We start from the raw sequence: 25,899 nt of genomic DNA, 5'->3' as shown, positions 1-25,899 counted from the left end.
TATTGAACTTTGGAGCAATTTTTACCTTTTGTGTATCTTTAGGTTGCTTTTAATTCATGTATCGGATGGATACAGGTAAAGTTTAATTTTGATGGAAACTATCATTTTTTTTTATTTACTCTTTTGATTTATTTTATAATATCTTCTGATTTATTTCGTTGCGGGATCCAAGACAGTCTTTCATGTCCTTGGAACGCGCCGGACTTCAGTGTTCCGGTGTTTTCATGGTTGTATCTACTGTACTAGCTTACAGGAGTTGCAGCGATTTTAGGAGGTTGTGGCGGGCTTAAAAAGATTGAATATAATAATTATTTTTGAGTTATGTTAGTGTCTCTACTGTAGTCCATAAGCCACTAGAGTTTTCTTAAAGCTTAAAATTAATATAGAGAAATCGTTTATGTTTTGGTATCCGGGTTTCGTTTTCCGTTTTATTAGTCTCATAGTCGGTGAAAGTATTATTTTGGAATTCGTTTCGTTTTCGAAAATTATTTTTTAATTGCTGCTGTTTTGTATGATGTAGGATTGATACTTGTTCTACTAAAGAAATCTACCTTTTTTCTCACCTTTTAAATCTTCCCTGGACAAAAATAATTCAAGACCTAAATTATCCCAATCGGTCCTGTCGTTCTTGAGTTTTAGCGAGACTAAGGAACGGCATTTAGATATACAAGTGTAATAAGTAAAGTATTGAATAACAGTTAGCTTAAATATAACAAGCACACCAAATGTCATACATACCTACAGTTTTATCAGAGTTCGTTTACCCTTACCAATATACCACACACACCGTTATAAAACATCTTTCTATACAACTTTACTTAAATAACATCTTCTATATGTATATCTAACAAGACAATATAAAAAGTCAATTTGATTTGATGAATCATCACTTTATGGTGTCATGATGGTTGCTAACTTACTATACGAGAGGAGACGTGTGAACGCGATGCATATCGGGTTCGATTCTTATGCTAATAACATTCACACGAGGTTATACACGGTCAAGGTAACTGTGTCACTAATCGACGCACATTTCTAATGGTTCCTTAATATTGTTTTAATTGGTGATTCGATTAAAGAAGTCTTTAAACATGAGATTGGCCTTTACATTGTCTTGTAGAGTTCCTAAGTAAATACACATACACATATCCGGAGCTGCGGACTACCTAGCGGGTTTACCAAGGTTTCGGCTCGACAAGCAGGAGTAGGCGAACGGGGTGGTTTTTAGTCAGTAAGAGTCTGATACTCCCTCTCGCCTTCTCCAGAGCGGGAGAAGTCATTGGATAATTTTCCACGCTGAAAAAAATAAGTTAATATACATCTAAATATCCTTTTGATTTGGTCTTTGTTCAATTATATTGAGTTAGATATTTAACTATCTTAAATTTTCAGGCATGATTGTTACAGTATATTTCTTTCAGACATACATTTGTTATGTCTGATAAAGAATGTTGTGTCTAACAAATGAATCATCATGTTTTCTGGTTTGATTGACCATGTAAAAGGGGTCGACCACTTAAGAAATTGACCGTGTTCAGCGAAAACCAGCTGATCTGAGTCCGTGATATGAAAATGTCAAGTTAAGTAAATAATCAGGTTATTTAAAATAGACAGGTTTATTACGTAATGATGTAATTGGAGGAAAATATATAATTAACTTTTGCAGTCATATAATCTTAAATTCTTGCTTAATTTATGTTTTTTCCTTTAGTATTGCACTCACTTAGTATACTATACACTTGATAAATATTATTGTCATTAACAACCTACTATAATCTCACTCAAACCAGTTTTTTTCGAAACAAAAATACCACTCTTGGACATGGTGAAATTAAAACGTATACATCCATTCTGGAGCTGCGGACTACCTAAGTAGGCTTACCGGGGCTCCGGCTCCAAGGGGGTGGTTTTTAGTCAGTAAGGGTCTGAGACTCCCTTTTGCATTGTCCAAGGTGGGATATTGGAACGCGGGCGAAGCCGTTGGCAGAATCTAGTAAATTAAGAAAAAAAAAACAGTAACCATATTCGTGACCACTACAAAAATCTAATCATTTATTTAAAACTATTCCAACCTCGTACAATTGCTCTCAATCATTGTCATCAACCGAATAAAAGCGCAAGTTGCACATGCATATGTATGCGTGAGTTTATTTACTTTTCAAATCGAAGACATTTTTCTTCTGTTCCACGATTGCTAGCCACTAATACTCCAATTACGTTAAAAGCGGCAATCGTGTTGTTTATTCATCCGGAGCTAATCGGCGCTGTTCGTAAGCGCCGTCGTGCGCTCCTATTTGCAACCCGCTACATGAGTCTAAGATGGTCTTTAGAATTGTATTAATATCTTTTGAGGCATATTTTTGAAGGGAGAAAATTATACAATGTCTTCTTCCGCCTTCTTCCGGTAAGGCGAAATGTATTAATATCTTTTGATGCATATTTTTTGAGGGGGGAATATCATCCAATGGCTTCTCTATGGAGTGTTAGACTCTTATTGACTAAACATCACTTCGCTCCTACTTCTACTCATCGAGCCAGAGCCTTGGTGACCCGCTTGGCAGTCCGCAGCTCCGGTTTATTATCTTTTGAGACCTGTAATTATTTTTTTGTAATTTTTATACTAAAGTAGTTTATTTTAAAAATTTCGAACTAGGTAATAAAAGATCCTGTTCACACAAATCACATAGTGATGTGAACGATGGTTGCACGCTGCAGTCACAATATGATGTTGCACAAACCTCTTTGATTGTAATCTTGACCCACATAATGGAGTATAATTTTAATTATCGCCAATGTGCAAATTTTACTCGACTGAACACCGCGTGCCGTGTCGACGACTCTTGCGCATAACGTAAATAGTTTTATTGTTGCAATTTATTCGCATCATTTTACATTATTTATTAAATTAGTTAAATAAATGTGTTAGTATAGTCTTCATTATTTTTATTTTAAACTTTGTTTAGAGTAGTTGCCACGTTATCGTTTCGTCCTTGGTTTTTTTTAAGAAATATAACTGCCGGTAAATGTGCAGACGGATCACCTAATGGTAAGCAATCGCCGCCGCCCATGTCACTTGAGAGAGGCTTCTTTAACCAGAGGCGTTACAAGTACGTTACCGGTCTTTCAAGGGTTGTTGGGGAGTCGGGAATTGGGAACCTTGGTACAGCAAAGGCAATTTAGGCTTCAAATAGTTCCCGAGGATTCGTTAATCAAGGTGCCTAGACAAAAAAGATTATTAATGTTTGTGTACAGAATCACTTGTGAACATATATTGATTGAAGTATATGTCTACTTAAATATCCTAGTGTTCATATAAGGATCGAAGCACAATAGAATAACTTAAAATAACCATTACGTAGGTGTATTAACGTTTGTAACTACGATGCGGGCGCATAATTGTAGAATAAATGTATTTACTAAGCCAATAGGTAATCACCTACATACCTATATAGCACCTATTAAAAACACAGTATGTCTGAACCAATGTTAACAGTGCCTATTTTGCCTTGTTTCGTGACGGACACTCGTTTAGTCCACTTTCGGACCCTCGGCCGCTAAAAAAGATTTGCTTATTGGTGAGGCCGTGAGCCTATATCAGCCTGTAGCATTGCTAACCACAGATAGAATAACATAGGTTCTATATAAAATACTAACTGATACCCACTGGCGGCCCGCGGCTTCGCTCGCTTGAATTACGGATTTTGTGACTAATAAAAGTCCAGTTGGAATCGGTCCAGCCATTTCATAAATTAGTTGAAACAAATAGACAGACAGACAAACATAGTAAAATAAATATTTTGGTGTATGTATCGCATGTATTATTCAAATGCATGTAAACAGATACTCCAATCTCATTTATTAGTCTAGGTATCAAAATTCTAACTTATAATTGTACAGACAAATAGGTAGGTTGTATGTCAATTGAAACTGACTATAAATCTTTATAAAGATCAAAAAACAGTCTTCGGTTATTTACGAAATAATTGCAAAGACATTAATGATCAGATCGGTAACATACTAACAGTTTTTCAGCTAGTATTCTCGTGCAAGTGAATCAATATGTCGTTCTATATCGTGACTAGTCGCCGTTTGATGCCCGACTGCTCCATTTGAGTGATTTGCTGTACACATTGATGATTTTATGTTCTAATTGTAAACATTACGAGATTAAACGGTGTGATTAAAAGGAGGTTGTGTTTTGAATATAAAATGTAACTTTCTTGGTGATTGAGTGGTTTATTGATGTTTGTTGGAAAGACCATTTAAATAATGGTTAAGCTATTTATTATTAGATATATAACTGCGAAAAGTTAATCCCTATCTACAAGGGTACGTTCTTTGAGATTCATTACAGAATAGGCGAAAATGGGTATTAATAGACGATAAAAAGACTGATGACTGTTTATGTAGCGAAAGAAATATGTAAGATAAGTAGCAATAGGCGTTTCATTGTCTCTGCCAACCCCCATGGGAGAAAGGCGTGAGGTTATGTATGTATGTAATAAACAACCAAGTATTGGAATAATAATGCGTGTTTCATTATCAAATATATGTACATACTAATACGATGCGATTGCAGTTTTGATATCATCTGCACTGTAAGTTCAGTCAAGTCGTATTGGTAAACTAATTTATAGATTTACATTCAGTACCTGCTCAAAGAGATATCGATATCTCGATTGGAAGTAAACCGATTAATTGAATAAATTAATTAAATTACAAGTGAAATTTCACTGATTTTCCATTGCTTCAGTGGTCAAGTAATCGCAAGCGCGACTGATGGGGGAGAATCGGTTTCATTTTCAAAAACTCTTAGTTTGTATTAGTATCTAGCACAGAATTTGTAATAGTGTCCGGCAATAGACATTTTTCTTGAGGAGAGAAAATCATCCTTTACTTCTCTCATCTTGGGCGAGACAAACCACCCCGTGTCAATCTTACTGGCTAAAAACCAAGCCGGAACCCCGGTAACCCGCTAGATAGTCCACAGGCAATAGGCTCATGTCGTATATCTAAATAACGCAGTTGATCAACTTATTTTTCTTCAGCAAGAATCTACAGTGGAGATTTTGATACTAGTATTGGAACTTAAAACGGGATATTTACCATGTTTTTCAATTTCATGTTTCCGATATTTCGGCACTGTTGCAAGCACCATGATCACGGATAAACTCAAAAAGACAGATTTTGATGGTCTACCTACACTTAGATATAATTCTCCGGTACTTTGAATAAGCAATTATAAAGTAAAAGGTTATGTCGTCAGCACATTGAAGATAAAGAAATGTTGTAACAGCCTCCCAATAAATTGGTTCAACGATTATCCAATGACAATCAATCATTCAGTCTATGACAGAAGATTAATCTCATTTTCATAGGCAGACCGGTTGACGTAGGTATGGCACGTTGATTGATAAATCTAATGTCTTCTTGCTCAATCTAAATGCTATTTGCGTATGAATATTCGTATTGTGAAATAATATTTTAGTAATAGTTCACAATAGTGGTGCGTTTTAATTATTCATTTAATGACAGCTATTTCGTGTAGTTAGCATTTATCATCATGTTTTTGCAAGAATAAATTAGCATAGTTGTAAGCTTTAAGTGGTGCTTATCTGATTTGGTGTCGATTACAGAGTAAATAACTGATTGATAATGTCAGTTTGTATGACGATGATGATTGTTTGGTGTTGAACTCAAAAACTGCTGAGTGGATTTAGATTTTTTTATATTTAAGCCTGCAGACGAGCAGACGACTCACCTGATGGTAAGCATTAAGCAATCGCCGCCGCCCATGGACACCCGAAACACCAGAGGCGTTATAAGTGTGTTACCGGCTTTTTTGAGGGTTAGTAATGTAAGGGTTTTGATGAAGTTCGACATAAATATTAGTCAATATTAACTTAAAAATATGATGTGTATTATGATATGTTTGAAAGTATTTATTGTTATGTAGCGCGAGTATATTTATTTATATCTTTTTAATTCCTATAAGAATTTGCATTGTGTTTTAACTATGTAGGTAACTAGTACCTACATAATAATTAATTCCTAGCTTTACATAATAAACTAATGAATGTCAAACAGTAAACATTACAAATTAATAATCAATATAAATACAATAGCGAGATTAGATGTTATACTACATTATAATATTAAAGAGTTACTTATTGAATAAAATATTATTTTACAACAACACTTGGTTTCTGCACGACTGCCTCGTTAGTCGAGTGGTCGTAAGTGCGACGGCCGCACAAGGGGTCTCGGTTTCGATTTCCGGGTCAGGCAAAGTGCTGCTGAGTTTTTCGAAAAAAAAATTTCAGTCGTAGCACGAAGTTTGAAATTGTGCCCAATATATGGCTATAAGCTCACCCTCTATTACATAGAACTTATAACAAAAAGTAGGTGTACATTGTATAGCGGCATTACGTGCTGTAATGTGCACCTCTGATTACCTCTTCGGGTATAAAAGGTGTGACGTTATTTCGATGATTCAGTCAGACTGACTCAGAATCAGAATTTTCAACCATATATATCTTTATCTTTATCTTTACGATCACAATATTTCAGTCCTTTGGTCAATTTACTTTGGAATTTAGCTCAAGAGTCCAAGAGTCCGACATTCTTTAGTAAAGTAGACTAGATCATGTTGTTAGGGCATGAAATCACAAGACACGGTTCCGAGATGGCAATTTGCTTTGGCGAACGCTGAATCAACCTCTTTAATCTTTGTTGAGTAAACACTCTTGTTTATTATTAGGAAAATGACTTTGGTGTGTAGTTTATACTGTGATTGGATTATTTAGAATTGATACTATGAGCTTTAGTGTGCTTTTAAGTCAATTATTGATCGTAGTAAAATGAATTGAGTTACATATCTTTGACACTATATACAACATAAGACTTTTTATAAATTAAAATCAAACTATAAAATTTCGTGTAATGTAAAAAAACGATTTTCTTTAGGTGGAAATAGTACAATATCGTGTATCGTAAAGTAGGTAGGTATAACTTTTGGGCATTAGACGAGTTAAATAAACTTCTAGGTCCAGTAGTTTTGGATGTAAGTTGTCAGTCAGTCAGACAGTCAATCACTCAGTAATGTATGAGTTTTATATACATGTAACTGGAAAATATCAACAACCATAAGTTTATAAATTTCCTAGGGAAATTATACATAGAAAGTTTCAGTTTTGAATGTTTTATAGCGTTCCATGTGTTTATTATGTAGTTAAATACTTTATCTATTTTATTTATATTAAAATTGATTTACAATAGCTTCGCTTTACAAGGAAATTGCGTACACAATTTACATTATACTAGTCCCATTAAGTTCAACACGAATTAGAATTTTACTAAAAGAAATAGAAAATCCAGTTTCCTGTCACTTTCTTAACAAAAAGGAAAGTGGTAAAATATGCATAGTTTTGTGTTTTACGGTAGAAAACTTAGGTGTGTAGTAATAGTAGGCTGTTGACGTAATACATAAGGCTTGTTTGAGGATTAGTTCCACGCTGGGATAAGAACTTCGTAAGTCGTAAGTACAATCGCGTACTCATACGCGTGACCATTACGAATTCATTGATTATATGTAACTCTGACTGCTTTCACGAAATTATCGATTTCCTTTCCCTGTGCCTTGTTTTGTTTTATGCTTTTACCTAACTAAACCTTTCTTTTGTTTTCTTTGCAGATTTTTCGATTTGGATGTTCTCTCTGCTGTTCTGAAATGTGAGTACTTACCTTTTTGATAAGAGATTTCTATTCCTTGACAAAAAAAGGAAATAAATGCGGTTAAAAACATAAGGATTTTGAATTAGATTCTAGATAAAGTAAAATTGGATTTAATAGATCTTTTGCAAAATAGCGCAGAGCCTAGAATTGTACCCGGTCTAAGGCGATATGTTTGTCCCTATTATATTGAAACTCATATCAAGCAATGGTTTATTAACTGCACGTCTCTATCTAAATAAAAAATATGATTAATTATTATGCCAGGATATGGCAATAGGCTCACCCCTATTACATGGGACTTATAACACAAATGGTGAAAAGTAGGTGTACATTGTATAGCGGCATTACGTGCCGTAATGTGCACCTCTGTCTACCATTCGGGGATAAAAAGGCGTGACGTTGTGTGTAGTTGTGTATTAATTATTATGCTATCACGTAACTGTTTAATGATGAACTCGACTGAGACTCATATAACGCAGCGACAGTCGCACTACTGAGTAAGCCGATAACATAATAATTAATTTAGTATGTCTCACGAAAGTTATAATAAATAAAAATAAGATATTTTAAAAGTTTAAAACTAGAAACTAAAGAAGAGAGTTTCCAATAAATCTATTAACTTTTACTTGCAATAAAAGTGATTAAATTATTTACATTCACAAACAAGACGTTTAACAAGATATTAGTTATGTTTAGCTGACTAGGCATGAGAGCTCATTTTATGTGCATTTATGGACGATGAAATGACGTTTAAAAGCAGGTTTATTTTACTGACTATTACTTGCATAGTCATATACGTTTTAAAGCTGATTAGTTGAAATAGAAAACAAGCACTTGGCTGGGCTCATATTATAAGTATATAAGATATTTCTTTATAGCAATTACCATACCTATTGAAAAGATTTGGCTGCTGATATCAATAAACTATGTTTTGACATTAATAAAATTGACATCGCGCAGCGTAGGTACTCTGCTTATGATCAAGAATTCCTCTGGGCCTCGAAACTAGTAGAGCTTTTTCTCCAGATATTTACGGGAGTAAACCTTGATTTTTAGTTAATGTAGTGTGTCTCACAATAGTTATTAGGAAAAAATATGTCTTTAAATTACTAGAAAAGATCCAAGACGCTTACTAATGGATAGTTAATTTAAATAAATACTTAACATTACAAATGCAACATGGACGCTGCAATCCAATCAAGCTTTACAATATAAATTCTTAAGATAAATCCTATACAATAAAACTATGTAGCACTTAACTCATTAATCTAAATAGCCATCAGTACAAAGAAATTTAATTACATATATACTTTCTTATATCCATTAACAGATTGCTATGCGTAAAATAATAATACCCCAGTATTTAATGCCGTAGTAAATCTCACGAGAAGTGAGATAATTGTATCGATTATCGATTTATCGTTCAATCGAGAATCGAGTAGTGCACTCGAGTGTGACGTTACGTTTTGTAGGAAGTGATCAAGTGAGCGAGTTTGCAATGGATCGCTTGTGTTCAGGAAGGAAATTGGTGAACTATGTAATTATGTGTTACGAAGTTCATTCTGTGATTGTGAATGAGATAATAAGTAACGGTTTTTATTTACCCGTAAAAAGATGGTCATTTATCAGAGCATCGTGCTTAGATTTAGTAAGATCAAAAGAGTTTTGTCAAACCATGGGCACATGGGCAGCCATTGCCTGGGACTCTGAGGAAAATGTATTGTGATCGATCCTAATTTGTATAAAAAAATCTAGTTTTCATAGTCTTCATCATCTATGTTTTTTTGGCCTTTACTATAATATACTTTTCACTGCGTTTGAATAAACAAAACAATAGCCACTAAATTCTCCTTTTAGTCAGTTTAGTTTTATTACAACTATCGTGAGACATACTACATATTATTTAAAACACATGTACATGGTTACTCATGTAAATTAATGGAGAAAAGCTCTACTAGTTTCGAGTCATAGAGGGACTCTTCATTATGAGCAGCGTGCGTAGGCTGCGCGATGTCGGCGCGTTTATTAGATTAACTTTTAGATTAGTTATTTTTCTGTTGAAACGGAATAAAATTGCCTGCCTTTTATCTACTGATAAATAAAACATCTGTTTTTAATTGACACATTACGAGACACAGACGGTGTCAGATATTTAGTAATAACGATAGATATCACAACTTTTACTTTCACATGGAATTTGCTTATGTTTGTAACATTCACGAAGAAAGTTCTTGTTTTTAATATGTTTTAGAAATATTTTAACACAGGCCGATTTTCTTAATAGTAGCTATAGATAGAGGAGATATGTAGGTACATAAGCAATCCAGGTCAGAATCGGTTAATCAGAGTAGGTACCGAACGCGTAAAGCAAACTCGTACTAAGGTTGCTGAGGTTCTGGTTTCGTTATATTATATTTCAATTGCATTTATTGAGATTTTTACTATAAATTGTACCACAGAAATTATGGAGTCCGGAAAAATGTTGGAAGAACGTAAGTAATTGGCAAAGAGAGGGTATACATATTAAATTAATAGACATTTGTCCTATGTCCGCCTCATATTATGGGGAACCGTTTTATTCTGTAATTTTCATGTTTACAGTTAAACAGCTTGTAAAAATCTAGAGTATCTAATCTAAGATCTCTTAAAAGATCAACATCAAAATATAAACAGTTACTTCTGAGATAACATTTTACAAACATATTAGTAAAGCTGATAGGCGGACAAAGCGAAAGTTTTCTGAATAAAATATCTGGTTTTATGTGCATATGTAAACTTGTTGGTTAGCCAGGAGGTCAGGGTCGATGACCGTACGAGTTTCCCCGGATTTGTCCTGGATTGTATCGGCAGTAGTTATTGCAGTAGTATATATCTTAACCACTGAGTTCTAATGTATGCAGCTCTCGCTCTCGCATTCTGTAAGCTGTTTTGAATTCTAGAGGAATTGTTATTGGTATGGAGAAATGCATACGATTTTACGTTCAAATATTTTGTTTTTTTTTTGTGACTGGGTTAGTCTACTTTTTTTTATTTATTCAGTTACATCAAATAAAGAAAGCCCATATTAACATACTATACTAAAACATTTAAAATACTAAAAATAAATACATAATTATGCATTTAATTATTTAATCTTCTATCTAATGAAAACAGTGTCTTTGTAAGTAGCTGTAAACTGCTGTTTTTTTTTTAATTTTCGGCTGCAGCGTAGAGTCTGCCAATGTTCCTAGTTTTGAAAATGCATTTACCTCCTATTTGTCCTTAATGGTTCACATAAATATACCTGTCTCTAACTTTTAAAGTTCCTAGATTACTTAATTACTCATAACCCTAACCGAATAGATCCTTTGGACTAGAACCTTACTGAAACCTTAATACAAATATAGTAGCATGTGGCAATTCACCAGTCGCACCACACAAAAACTGGTTGACCCATTCCAATCGCAGAATGGAACTTGAAATTTAGCAAAAACCAAGTGAATGAATCGATTTGGCAATATTTAATTTCAGCCTTATCGATTGTCACTCGATGATCAAGCTTTTTAAATCGAATGAAAGCGAATCAGACAACGATTACTGCTTGTAACGTAATGACTAATGACGATTCTTTACGATTATTTTCTTTCTAATAATTTTACCGATCGATCAGCTCGTTCTGTCGTAAAAGTTAATAAGACAATTTATTTTATTGTGATTGTGACACAGCTCGATATAATCATGTTACAAGATTGTTTTGCAAAATGATTCGACAATGTTTATTGTTTTTTGGTATTACAACGTTATTTAAGTACTGGGATAGTGTTTTATGCTTTCTATCTTTTTAACCCAACTTGAATCTTCATTTCGAATATCTCTCTCTCTCTCTCACACACACTCTCTCACTCACTCACTCTCTCACTCACTCACTCACTCTCGCTCTCTCTCTCTCCTCTCTCTCTCTCTCTCTCTCTCTCTCTCTCTTTTCTTTTGTTTCTCTCTCTCTCTCACACACACACACACCCACACACACTGCTAACCATGAACATAGGACATTAAGTCCAGTAGGACTTGTAGAATGTTACCAGAAGGTTAATAACATTTCACAATAACGATTTTTCGCACAATTCCATCAACTTTATCTAACCGATTTCCTATACATGTATGAGAATTAGCTAGACATTGTGTCGGTGGCAGACTGGTAGACTAATAGGCTTAGAAAGCCCGCGAATCGACCCACTTGTGTAAATACATTCCTTACACTCACGTTGGAACACCGTTAGGTAATCAGTGTAATTTGGTAATTACTAGGGATGTTAAGGAGATCCGTAATTGTAACCAAAAGTATTGGACATTCTGGATAAAAATCGGTATAATCGGTAACCGAATTCTGAATAAATTAAGGTTTTAATTACGGTTGGAGTCTAAACGTAACTTGCAAATATTTGTTTTCGTTTTTTAGTCATTAAATTCTTCAAAACTCCAAAATTTTTAAATAAAATTATTCCACACTAATGTCTTATCCGCAACAATTTCAAATCCATAACCGAAACCCACACAACACTATTCCTATACTCGAAACCAGAACCGAAATGCCATTCACATCCCTAACACGTAATTACAAGGCTCCTTGAAGTTTTTATTAGAATCCGCGGAACTGATAGTTAAGTTTCCTAACCGTTGATTAAGCCGTTACTGGTTCGCGTGACTGCGCCCATAGATAATCGTATAGGATTTAACTTTGTGGGGTCAAAAGTGTCAGATTTCAAAATGGCCATAGGATAACAGTTAGAAATTAGAAGGTTTGTGATTGGTAGCCAGTTAACGTAATTGTTGGACCTTTCTCTCTAATATTTTCTGTATCATTTTGAAATGTTTATTGGTAACTACGCTTGGGAGCAGTATAGTATAGATAGGGTTTATCTTTTCCATTTCTTGATAAATATTTTCTGATACAAGTATACTATTCATTAGTAACGTAATTCATTACGTTTAAAATTAGACTATAGTTATAAATATAATAGGCTTTCTTTTAAAATTATAGGGGTTCTTCAAAATGAAAAGAAAAGCTAGTGGTTGCGTTTCTTTGCCTTCTTAAGTACAGTTTAGGTTTGTATTTTGTTACTGGATAGTTTTACTATGATATAATAGCTTCTGTTTTATTTAAACGCAGAGTGAACATGTCTTAAGAAAGTATTGAAACTAAAGTATCTACCGCGTTTTTTTTATTGAACATAACACTATTTATTACACGAATATATCGGTATTTTGGTCAATGTCTATAGACACCAATAGACCAATTTAAGCATGTCTACGTTAGCAACTACACCTGTAGCTATTTTAGTAAGTATTACCTAAGTCTAAGTAGCCAATTCTAACTAGGGCAAAGCCAATAAAATACTTAAGTACCTACTTAAAGTAAGCACGTATTTGACTTTAAAACGAAGCAAGTTCTCAAGGAAAACGAAGGGAAATCGATAACAGATGGAAATTAGCGTAAATGTTCAACATTTGCCTATATTTTAGGTTACACCCAACAATTAGGCAAAGTTCAGAAGTCTGTCTGAACATAATTCACAGTAATAACAAGTATTAATGGAAGGAAGTGGCAATTTGGTTGTATATTAATTTCTAGATACGTTTCCTTTCATTGATAGTGTCCGGTACGGCAATGGCGACATTCCTTCAAAATGAATAATATTTTCGCTTGTGCAATACTATTGAGAATAAGGTGTTCAAGTTTTAGACGGTAGCGGTTCGACATTATTATATTTTGGTTGGTAATTGAACATGAATTATTGGAAACCGCAAACAGTTCTCTCGTTATGTGTGTAACCTTGACTTAATTTCAGTAAGTGTGGATTAAAGCTTCGCACTGAATAGGTTTTTTACAAGATTATTTTCTAGGTAATAGTATCTAACAAGATTAGTTTCTTCTCTTTGTTGTGTTTTTCTTAATTCCGAGTTCCCTAAAGTCATTATTCTGAACGCTATGCCTTAAATTCTTTGTTTTATTTTTTAAACGGGGTTTTAACCTGTGTCGTGGGTGCGTTTACAAATATACAAATTCACATGCACATGACACCCAGACCCGAAACAACAATTTGTGGATCACACAAAGAGTTGCTCCGTGCGAGAAATGAACTCGCTTCGAATCGAAGTCTGGGCGGTGTAGACGACAGTGGGGCCTTAACTCAAAATGGGTAGGTAAAAGTTAAAAAGAATAAATAAATCAAATATTTAGGTATATCCGCTATCGGTTTATTTATTAAAGCTATGTAATGGAATGAATGGCAGTCAGACATGGTTAGGCGCTCCTTTGCATATGCAAATACTAATATGCCGTGCATATGAAAGTGAAATCATATGCTAATGATCACTTTGCAATCAGGAGAAATTCAATAAATAAAAAAGCCCATATTCTGTATATTTTAACGCAGAAAGAAATTAAAAAAATGTTGAAAGTTGAATGATGTGTTTAAAATTCAATTAACTTTTCAAATAATCTCATTAGTTACATCAGATTTGTTTTTCATTTATTTATTTAAATTCATAATAATATGTATCTAGATAATTTTTTTTAATAACATTAAATTAAACACGAGCATCTATAATTATTGTAGGAGAGCTATGCTTCTTCGGCTCAACCGTAGTGTTACCACGGCCTCACAGAAAACGTATAACGTCCCTATACCCGATTACAACCTTTAAATTCCTAACCCCCAAAAGGCCGGCAACGCACTTGTAACGCATCTGATATTTCGGTTGTCCATGGGTGGCGGTGATTGCTGACCATAATGTGATCCGTCTGCTTAGCCATGATTTTGATTTCAGCCATGATCGTCCCACTGGCCTCCCTACTTTCCTTCCACTCCTCTCTGTTTAAAGCTTTTTTGCGGCCAATCCTTGTCATAGCTGACGACTTCGTCCCGCCGTCACTTTTACCGGCTTAACCATAAAAAATAAAAATAAAGCTCGCCCTCAATTTTCACGACCTTCAATCTTGGAAGTCCACATCAGCACAGCTGGCCGAATTGATGACCATGTCATAATTTTAATATCATTGTTTTTAAATTAGATAGATGGCTAATGTTATTTTAATTCAAGTGTTCCTATCGTGCGAACTGTTGACAATGGTAGTAATACCATGGATTTCTAACGGTCGTGCTTTTGTAAGCAATTTTACATTGCACTGTAGCACTGTAGCCTCCATCTTTTTCGCATTTGTTGATTCATTATGTCGTTACGGGTCTTTCAATATTTCCTTGGTTGTTACTTGTTATTGTAGGGTTGCCATTTTGAGATAGGTACAGTTACTAGTGCTTCTTTTTTTAACGTTGATAAGTCTGCGTTTGGCTTCCAACTTGCTTACTACCAGAACGGCGAACCGAAGATGTGGCCGAAGATGGAGTGCATAGAGCTTCTAGCTTCATTTGTATTTTTTTCTTTTTCTCACTGTGTTAAATACCTATTAATTTTGAGCTGAAACTAGGTGTACTCTCTGGTAAACTAGGCATGTTTCTTAGTCATGAAATGCTATTAGATTTATACCAATCTATGTCAATATTAATATCTATACTCAATTTAAACACAGTTACAGTACTTGTAATAATTTCAGAGATACTTGGGTCAATCATATATATTTTAGATTTTTCGTAAGTCCACTTAGATTGTGTCGAAATTTCGTACTATCGAAATCAGGGGTTCCCAACCATTTTCTGGTCAAGGACCATTTTTTTATAAAGTAATCTGAGGGCTTAGTACGAGTTTGTTTTACGTTAACGAGATCGAAACGAGGGCGTGTTCGTCGCTCTGATTGGTAGGTTCATTTGAGTCGGCAAACGTAAGTAAACTCGTACTAAGGGTACTGTTCATTTTATTATTAGGTAGTACTAAAGTAGAGCTAGGCTCTAGTTTCATAAATCTGTTTTAAGATAAAGTAAGCTAATATTTGTGTCTACATGATGTAAACTGCAAAGCCATATCTCACACGGCGCATGCGACGCTCTGTAAAATGACTTCATAACTGAGTAAGCTAGTATGTGTCATTGCAAATAATGTATGTTTCTTATAATGGGAATACTTACTTACTTATTACAACCATTTATTTTTGTCTCTTAAAATCTAGTACTTATTGACAAAATGTTAGAACATTTCGTTTGAGAAATAGGTACTTAGAAATAGTCGATCTGTCTAGTGTGATGTGCTCATGTAGGTAACTATAAAATTATGCATGTGATTTGCCATAGGCAATAGGCATAAGTACAAAGACCTTAGGACTTTATAGTCTAGGATTTATGAAATAAATGTAATCAAAATGATTTCCACAGTTCCGCTACCGTAGGTACCTATATATTTTTCTACAATGTTGTTGTGGCATACAGGTGTAGTAGAAATACATAATCGACTGTCATTTGTGGTGTCGCTTAAATTTTATATCATGTATAAACCTCGTTCTGTTACCACACAAAAAGCCGATTTAATGGATTTACGAACATTTGAAACAATAAGTGTTAGAAAACTCAATCTAGATGAAATCTCTCAAGCAAACAATCAATCTCACTTCGTTCCACTTATCAGCAATCTTTTCTTTTTAATAAAGACGAAGCGACGTGCCAACACATTGCTTGCTAGAAATGAGTTCAACCTTAACGCTCATTTCGACCGGTGTGAAGAACAAAGTAGATTAAAAAATAACGCACTTAAATATGGCGTTAGTGTGGAAAATAACAACAGAAGATAAACAGTATAAGCACTGGTTAAACAACGATAAGACAAAATAATTCGCAGAAAACCTTAAAGATTTAATGCCTTGCCTTAAGACAGTCGGCTATTCACTGTTATTTTTGTGATGAACATTAAATAAGTAAATAAAATTAAAAAGTTAAAGAAAAAATTACCAAGAATGTGATAGAACCTCAAAATAGGACAAGATAATGATAACTAACGCTAATTTTGTTTAAGATAAAGTTCATAATATCTACTAGAATATACCTTCTACATTAATAACATACCAGTAACAAATGCAATGGGTATTCGGTGAAATAACGGTATAAAGTTTAGCCGGTATATTACATGAGTCAGCTGAGCAGCGTGGCCTGTTATGCGGGCATGCCTTCATATCTCTGCAATTATAACGCAGAGGGCGTTCGTGTCACTTTGAAGCGACCACGTGTGCTGTGATTTTTAAGACAAGTTACAAAATTAATGCTTATGAATTACTATATTGGTGGTATACGCTAATTATTATTGTACTAATAGGTACCTATGCAGAAATTGCAATGTATTATTGTACTAGTAGTATGTACTAATAGGTACCTACCTGTGCAGAAATTGCAATGTACGCGGTTAAAAGTTTAACGCTAATAAGTATGGTTTGATAAAAATATAGTTCAGCTGAGTCCGTTTCCAGCAGTGCTAAGCTATGTACCAATAAATATGATTGGTGGAAGCCAAAAGCATCTACAGCAACAACGTAGCACAGCTCATCTCTGATGGAAAAAAACCCTAAATCTTCCCAACTAGCTAATACCTGGTAAAAAATGTGGTTGTGTCTTACCTAAGCTTTATTTATTTACTCAGGAAATACCAAGAATATCTTTATGCTTAGTTCGAAACGGATGACTCAAAAGGACTTTGAAAATACATAAATTAGGTATTCTGCCCACTTAACAGTCTCGTCATTGGAACAGTGCTACAGTAAGAGTGTTGGCATTGAAAGGATTTCTTCTTTCTAAACGACACAAAATTATAAGTATCGGCTGTGGCGAATAAACATGTTTGAATTTTTAAAGTGAATGCCTAGATGATCAAGTGATTGTCTATTTCAATCTCAATATTATGAATCGGAGCACTCAGTCTATCAATCAGCTCTGCGTGTGGTAGTAGGCGTTCCTACTCCCTATTATTTTTTACTAATGAAAAATACATAGGTTTTTTATATATCATCATTATTTATTTATCATGAAAATATATTTGTGAGCACAAATAGAATAAAATTATGATAAATATAGCGATGATGAACATGATCTCATGTTCCATGATTGATGACACACACACAGACACAAATACTCCTATAAAGTACTTATGCATAAGTGAAGTGAACGGTTTTGAAACATAACCGAATTCTCGAAAAGCATCGCGAGTAACGATCGAAACCTTAGAAGTTAAAAACCGGAACAGTTACGAATTATATCGGATGTTATGTTCTAATTTATTCAATAGTTGCGCGTGCGCAGGTAACGCGTAACGTAATGCGACTTACTCGGTACAATTTGTAACTGTAGTCGATAATTGCGTATTACTATTGTTGTATGATTTTTTTTATTGTTACTTAAGTATATCTTCTTAATCGGAATATGTTTTACCGTTTTTCGTTGTGGTTCTGTACAGTACATTATATAGGTACCGTTTGTATGGATCATCATTTACTTATGGGGCATGGAGATACCGTAGCAGCAATCATTTCTCGGTTATCAGTAATTTTAATCAAAAACCTTTAAATATACCGTAGACAAGGCAAAAGGGAAAAATAACAAATGCCCGAATACTGAAAACACTCAATTTTAAGTTGTACATATTTAAGTATCGTGCTATCTCTAAGAATGTGTTGTGACAGAACTATTCTAGAGAGTATGTTCAAATTGAGTGGTTTTAGAGTATCGGGATATTAGAGTCGCATATTTCTTTTTATAGTATAAGCCGGTATACGAGCAGACTGATGGCCTGATGGTAAACATTCGTCACCGCCTATGAAAATCTGAAACAATACAGTCTTTACAAGCGCGTTGCCGGTCTTTTGGGTGTTAGAAATTTAAGGGTTTTTGGGGAAGCACAGATTGGAAAGAAGGGTAATTGGGCCTCCGCTTACCTCACTCACATATAACCAACAATTCCTATTTAACGAAATTGAAAGAGATCTATTCCACTAACTTTTAAATTAATTAACATAAACTAGATACCACAACGACATATTAAAGTCATTAAAAATAACATTTATATATCTAACGAGCATATAAGTTGAATGCGGTTCCCATGATAAGTTCAAGTTTAACAGTAACGTGCGTAGGCGCATTACAATTCATACAATAATGGAAACATATTGCCATAGCGGTACTAGGTGTCTCGTGACTGAACAGCAAGATATGTCATGACTATTGTCGATAACTCGTGACATTTTACACCTCAAGCTGTATTGCTGGGTAAATAATAATTTAACTTAGGTAAGTACCTACGAGAATGCGGAATCTTAGTGTTCTAGATCCTTATTCTTTGTGATATTTATGGTAGTCTTTGCCCCTGGTTCTGATTAGATCACAGATGTTGTTTTCACGTTCCGTTATTCCATTCAATTCGATAAAAATAAAAATTTTGATACTTCATTCATGTAATGTTTTTTATTAGTATTAGCTAACGTCAAGTAAAATCGTCGACGTTCGTCATAAAGCCGCAAGCTTGAAGTGGAACTGGCCTGGTCACGTCTGCCGCATGTCAAACGAGCGGTGGGCAAAACTCACCACTGAGTAGAGCCCGTTTAACGTCCACGGACGTCGCGGCAGTCCCAAATGGAGATGGCGGGATGAACTCGACTTGTATGACAAAGACTGACCGCTAAAAACTTTAAACAGAGAGGAGCATATGGGATAGCCTTTGCCCTGCAATGGGACGATCATAGCCGAAATCTTAAATCGCGAATAATCTTGAATCTTTGTACCAATAATAATTAAAATCGGTTCACGGTTAATCATTAAAATCATTTACGGTATGTCGGTTAATCATTAAAATCATTCACGATATGTCCCTTACTACGTAGTGTAAAACTAAAAATGTTTCCCCGTTCTGCAAAAAAACAACCGTAATAATGACTACACACGAATAAATATAGCAGACAGTTACACGATAAATCTAGACTTCTCATTTAATACCTAGATTTGTTTCTTGCGAGAATCGAAACGGGCTGACTGGATGGAAACAGGCAATCAATCTTCTAGCCACGAGCCGGCCTCTATCACCATTAACAATGGTATTTTAATGACACAGGCCTAAGTCTAGCTAGTATAGGGTCGTTTTGACATCTCTTGATTAAACCCCACACGTTTATTACTTAGAATGCAGTGCCGTTTTAAATCAATAGAACTTAAAACGGGATATTTACCTACCATGTTTATTAGTTTTTGTGAGTTTCCGATATTTCGGCATTGTTGCAAGCGCCATGATCACGGATGGACTGATAAACATGGTAAATATCCCGTTTTAAGCTTTAATGATATTACTAGTGTTTTAAATCCACCGATCTGCTTTTTAAGTTTTAAAAAATCGAATTGTACCTGTTCTAACTTAATATTAAAAATTATACCCTTCCTAAAATCTAGTCCGGTCAAAAGAGGCAATATTCGATTACTCATCAAATATTGCCTCTTACTCTTTGCATTGAAAACCATTAACTAAACAACTTAAGATTACTTAAAAGGAATCTTATGAAGTACGATGTTGTTTGCAGTTATATTTGTTTACTTGTCTTTAATACAAACCCCAGCTCAAAAAGGCCAGAAGATGGAATCTCTTCAATCTCAACCATAATCAAAGCTCACGAAATCAATTTGTCTCAATTTTCTATCCTTTGTTTGTGCAATTTCTGCGACGAAGAGTGGCTACGTGCAATAGAGTACGGCGCGCGACGGGTCAGCGACCCCATGCGCCCAGTTCGCATGCCATCCCGGGTAAAAATAGCCCCTGTTCCAAGCCTCTATAGCCTTCATACACGCATTGCCCATTTACTTGAGAACAGAGAAATTTGCGTACAACATTGAAGGCGTAATAGAGAATGCGTGCGCAAGAGTCACGCACTGACGTTTTGTGCGCACCGGATTACCTATTTGCTTGACAATGTATGTCAGATGTAGATTATCATGGCGTCAGTCAGCTATTTCTCAATGTCTGCAGTGCACAATTATCGCGCAAACAATAAAACAACAAGAACTATGCTTACGATATGGAATTTAACGATTTCCATAATGTCGATCTTATTATGTTAATTCGTATTACCTATAAGGCGAATGGAATTTGCGTTGTAATGCTACAGAAGATGATTTGCTGGAGAAATAACTTCGCTGGCGTCTGCCTACGCTTTGAATCCTGGCAATATTTCATAGTGCCTAGGCACTCAGACGCAGGCGCCACTCTTTATACAATCAAGTCCTAACAATGCAAAGGTCTAATGCGATTTATTACTCTGCACTTATAGCGCTGACTCAGGAGACCATAGTAATGTTCCAAAGTCTATATGTAGTATTTTTGCAGTACATTCAAATTGTTACATTTCGCAATAAAACGACAAACTAAGTACTAATTGGTCACGCAAATGTTGTAAGTGTTAACTAAAATCTTTAGGAATTTAGAGGACGTAAGTTATGTAATGTGGGTGGCGCCTGCGCATACTGATACTGCTACTTATTAAGTTAACGACTTCTTCGCACAGAATGTTAATTTCACACAACCTTGACTTATTTTATTTGAAAACAATGCTTTATTATTATTTCTAGACAACTTACAATATATACACGACAATACTTAGAATATATGTTATAGACACGACAATATAATGAAAGAAGTTGAGACAAGAGATTTAGGTAAACACAGACGTATTTAAACAGATGTTTTAAATTATGGTGAATTTAGAAAAAGACAATTTGTGAGATTTAAACATGTTGCTAATAATTTCTTCGTCCGTTTTTCTCTTTTTTGTTTTGTAACGCGATGGAAAAACCTCTACCTCGTCGAGGATACGACGGGGACTGTGACTGTGATCCGGTTTACCCTTGCGGATTCACCAGACCCGACAGGCTAGCATTAGCGACCGTGGGAGGCTGCTTCGCTTCCTCGAGTCGCGCGTGTGGAACATTACGCTAACACCTGCTTTCGCCTAGTCCGTTTTTCGCTTAGCTATCTCATCTTTTACTTACTTTTAGCGGCAATCGAGTTAAAGATAAACGCAATAAGCGTTACGGCTTCCAAGTTAATATTTTTATTTTTTATATTTCCAACTTGACTCCAATGTTCTGCCAACCGGCAGTTATAAAAAATAATTGAATGAACGCATACCTACTGCATGAGTTATCGCGTGACATTTCAAAGGTTCCACCAGTAGAACAGAGGATGGAAGGTCGTGTATGTAATACTCAATTACTTGTAATTAACATACAAAGGGATATCTTGATCCACACCCACAACAACCAACCTTCAGGCTTAATCATCCGTTGCCTACCACCTACCACTTACCACAAATTGAGAAGATAGTCGTATCTCCTACAATTAACTATCATAATACTTATTTCGACATGCAAAGACGTCTACATTTTTAATATAAAAGCTTGCAAGAATCAAGGAGCATAAAAGTCCTAAATAAGGCCTTAATAAACTTGTACAAAGTAGGCAGGCTACTTAACATTTACTTGGTAAGATCACCTATTACGCATGCGTCGGTAGCATACACTACAGATAAGATCATGCTACATAATAACTACATACAAAAAGGATATGTGCATGAAGGCTTTAATCTTTGAATTACTCAAGATGGAAACTATGCAGATTGCTTTAGGAAGATAGAATCAAATAAAGGATTAGATGACTAAATCTGAATGTATAATGAAGCTAGTTTTTATTGCAGTCATTGGGCAGTCACTGACGCGAATTGTGAGGTATACCTACACACAGAGTGTAGCAGGAGTAGGTATAATTCCTATAGGTACTTTGCCTAACATTTTATTATTACTTCTAAATTTTTTACCATCATTTATAAAAGAGCGAATCCTTTTTAAAACCAAACTAACCGCCGTACTCAGAGTCATTTAATGGTTACTTAACCAAGTCTTTAGCAATTGTTTTCGATACAAAATCTTTACTAAGAAATAGTTTAAGTAATCATTAAATGACTCTGAGTGCGGCAGTAAACAATTTCTTACAAACCTCACACAAAACATTACCCGGAATCTGAACAAAATAAATGAAGACGAATCGCTGAACTGATGTAGAATTACCGAACAGCTATTAATAAAATATGGCGTTGGTTCCCCTTCGTTATCTCCGTCATTATTTATCCCATACAATATGTGAGAGGCGGCATTACTCAATGCAATGTTCATCAATAAAACCGGCTGCAATTATCATAAAGACACGCAACTTCTTACAGGCAAAGCGTCAAGTAACACGCATCACGCTATCTAACTAGGTGAGGGCCTATCTAGTTACTTCCGAAATGACACTTGAAAGACAATGAGCTATGGTAATGGTAGTCGTGGTACCGGTTCTAATGATATTACCTATGTTACAATAGTAGTAAAGCTGATGATGGTGATTGTGATGAAATCATTGAGGCGGATCAGAGCTAATTAAATTGCAAATATGACGCTAATCTCCGTAACTGGACCTTTGAAGATTATAGTAATATCGTGTCTGATGCTTTCACGCTCGACAACACGTTAAAAAAGAAAAACAACTAGTGTTTTGATTCGAAATGCTATGTTCCAAAGTATTTCCCGACTGCTTCAAGTTTTTGCTCGTCTATGAAGTTGTCATTCCAATTAAAGCTAGAATAGACGAGAATAATAAATCATGTTAGTTAACACTGTTCAATTAACAGAATCTTCGTAATTATGGAACAATGAGCCGTGCTAGGGGTCCCACGGTTTGTTAATGGTTCTATTTACTGCCACATAATCGATGTCTAGTTCAAGGCATGGGGCTTATGTGATATATTATGCATGGCGTTAGTTCCCGTGAGATGCACTTTCTTGGATAAAATATTAAAACTTCTCTTCTTGAGAGATTTTCGGTCTTTCTGCTCTTTGACAATCGAACATTTTCGCTAGACTTGAGCACAAACAATTTAACTAATGACGACGATGTGGGCACCCCATGGTAATGCAGTAACGCGGAAGTGCAAAACTATGCACAATGATTTACCAATGACCTTGCACACCACTATGTCCACGTTAAAATTACATCACACCGTATATTAACAAAATTGAATTAAAAAAAAAAACAAATGCTCGTTGACATGTTCATACATTTCGCAACTTTCGACAATGAGATGGGTAGATTGGTTGTCGCGCGTGCGTCCGGTCGACTAGTCAACTGGTCGGTTGGTGATGCAACGTAGTACGGCCTTTGATTCGCCATGCCACCAGCCAGACAGTTTTGTACGGGATATGGCCAATGTCGATCACTGTTGGGAAATGGCATGTGAACTGAACATGCCAATACTGTTATGTACTGTTGTATTATAGTAGATGTATATAGAGGTCTTTTAGAAAATAGAACGAAATCAGTACAGAAACAAATCGATTGAACAGATTCTTTATGAGTTCAGAATTCAGATGATCCTGTAGAAAATATGGTTTCGTAGGTCTTTATAGAAATAATTAACGGAGTTATATCTTTTGTTTCAGATGCAATCACGTTGAATGATCATGTGTAAACTGGAGAAAGAATACAACATCACACTGGAATGACACAGGTAACTAAACTACGAGTACTTCTAGAGAAAGATTATTTTTGATCCTTCTATGACTCGTAATATCAAATCTTTGGGAATTACTGGTCGCAATTCCAATAACCTATCTATCTATACATTTGCCTACTAGAAATAGAATTTTGACACATTTTGTATGGAGCTTATGTCAAAATACTATCTCTAGTAGGCAAATCTACCGATAGATTCTATGTTTTGCCAGTTAAACTACCAAATTAAGGAATTGGCAGAATAAAAGGGGGTGCCCATGTCTACTGCCCATCCCTTACCTCCCCTACATGACATGGTCTCATTTGTGAACACCCTAATGAAGATTTTTTAACAACCTTTTTTTCGAATCCAGGTACAATAGAGGCAAAAAATGTCACAGTCGGCGCTGGGTCTCGGTGGGGAGCGGAGGTACTCCGTGCCATCCAACCCGCTGATGCACGACCATCGAGGGATGCACTCAGAAGATCTGCACGCGTGGTCGATATACAGGTGAATATTTGCGCTTTATGATACTTGGAGTTCAAGGTTCGCACTTTCTGTTTTAATAAACTTCGACAAAACTGTCGAAGTAGATTTCCTTCAGCACAGCTCAAGTGTCTTCAGCTTCATGTCAGTATTTTCCTCGCCAAACGTAAGGGTTATTTGGACGTTTGACTATATGTATACCTATACTACTATCAGATACTATCAGTAGGAAGTAGGACTTGTGGCTTAGGGCATTAAGGTGGAAGTCATTTCTTTGCCATGCAAAGTATCTTACCTTGTATGGCAAAGAAATACTTATCTCTTATTAGACTATTCACTGATCGTGCGTATGTTACCACCCACGAAGGCAATTTTCGCTATAAAATAAAGCCGTAGGCGATGATTGTAGTATTTGGGTAGTTCTTCAGAGACAAAATTTTCGATGTCTTTGGGAATATTTTTAAAACCAACAAACAAAACGGTATGTAATATTTTTTTTAGTATAGTTTAGCTATATCAGTTACTAGGACAAATAATATTTTTTTAATAATTGCAGTCTAGGTACAAAATATAATTTTTTAAAGCTTGTTCTTCTGATTCATATGGTGTGTCCGTTTGCCATTTTCCGGAACAAAGTAGTCGATTTCGCATTTTCCCTTTGATACTTCAATACAAATTATAATTCCATCGAAAGGAGATGAGTTGTCCTCTTCAAAAAAAAATATGCAGTCGTTATAACTATGTTAGTATGATTATAAATAAATAAATAAGAAGTGTCCGGCGTATAATACTGATTAATATGGCGTAAGCTACGAATGACCATACTTTGTCGGGTATTAATAATGAGAGTCTGGCTTCCTGTGCGGAGGGAAACCAGGCGTACAACGGACAAGCTAGGAGGCGGACGTGCGGCTGGTTGGCTTAGATCCAGGTGTTACTAAGGTAAATATCTGATTCATCTGTGTTTGGTTTACATGGCATCCTGATTACAATGCCTATTTTATAAAATTTACTTTACAGTTTTAAAACTTCAATCTATGTTTCGTGTGAAGCTTTTTGGTTATACATTCGTGTAGAAAAATGATAAGAATGAAGTCTGTATATACGATGAGTTATGCATGATTGTAAGCAAAATCCTGATTCATCTGTGCCTGATTCGTATGGTCAAAACCGCATATGAATCATAAAATAATGCTCTTGTTGCG

The 25,899-nt window shown here is 35.2% G+C and overlaps 1 protein-coding gene across 1 annotated transcript in view; it reads left to right on the top strand.

Annotated features, from left to right (window-relative positions):
* The window catches only part of LOC118280468 (ATP-binding cassette sub-family G member 8), a 55,065-nt gene that overhangs the window by 21,273 nt on the left and 7,893 nt on the right, over positions 1-25,899 (top strand). The window contains exons 2-4 of the mRNA XM_035600517.2: positions 7,694-7,731; positions 24,156-24,223; positions 24,582-24,718. Coding sequence (XP_035456410.2) covers positions 24,600-24,718 — 119 coding nt within the window. The 5' untranslated portion in view covers positions 7,694-7,731; positions 24,156-24,223; positions 24,582-24,599. The remainder of the gene's footprint in view (positions 1-7,693; positions 7,732-24,155; positions 24,224-24,581; positions 24,719-25,899) is intronic.

This window comes from Spodoptera frugiperda, chromosome 20, assembly GCF_023101765.2.
Source record: "Spodoptera frugiperda isolate SF20-4 chromosome 20, AGI-APGP_CSIRO_Sfru_2.0, whole genome shotgun sequence".
In the NCBI taxonomy this organism is placed as follows: Eukaryota; Metazoa; Arthropoda; class Insecta; order Lepidoptera; family Noctuidae; genus Spodoptera; species Spodoptera frugiperda.
Note: the sequence above shows the minus strand (reverse complement) of the source record. Positions and strands in the feature narration are given on the sequence as shown.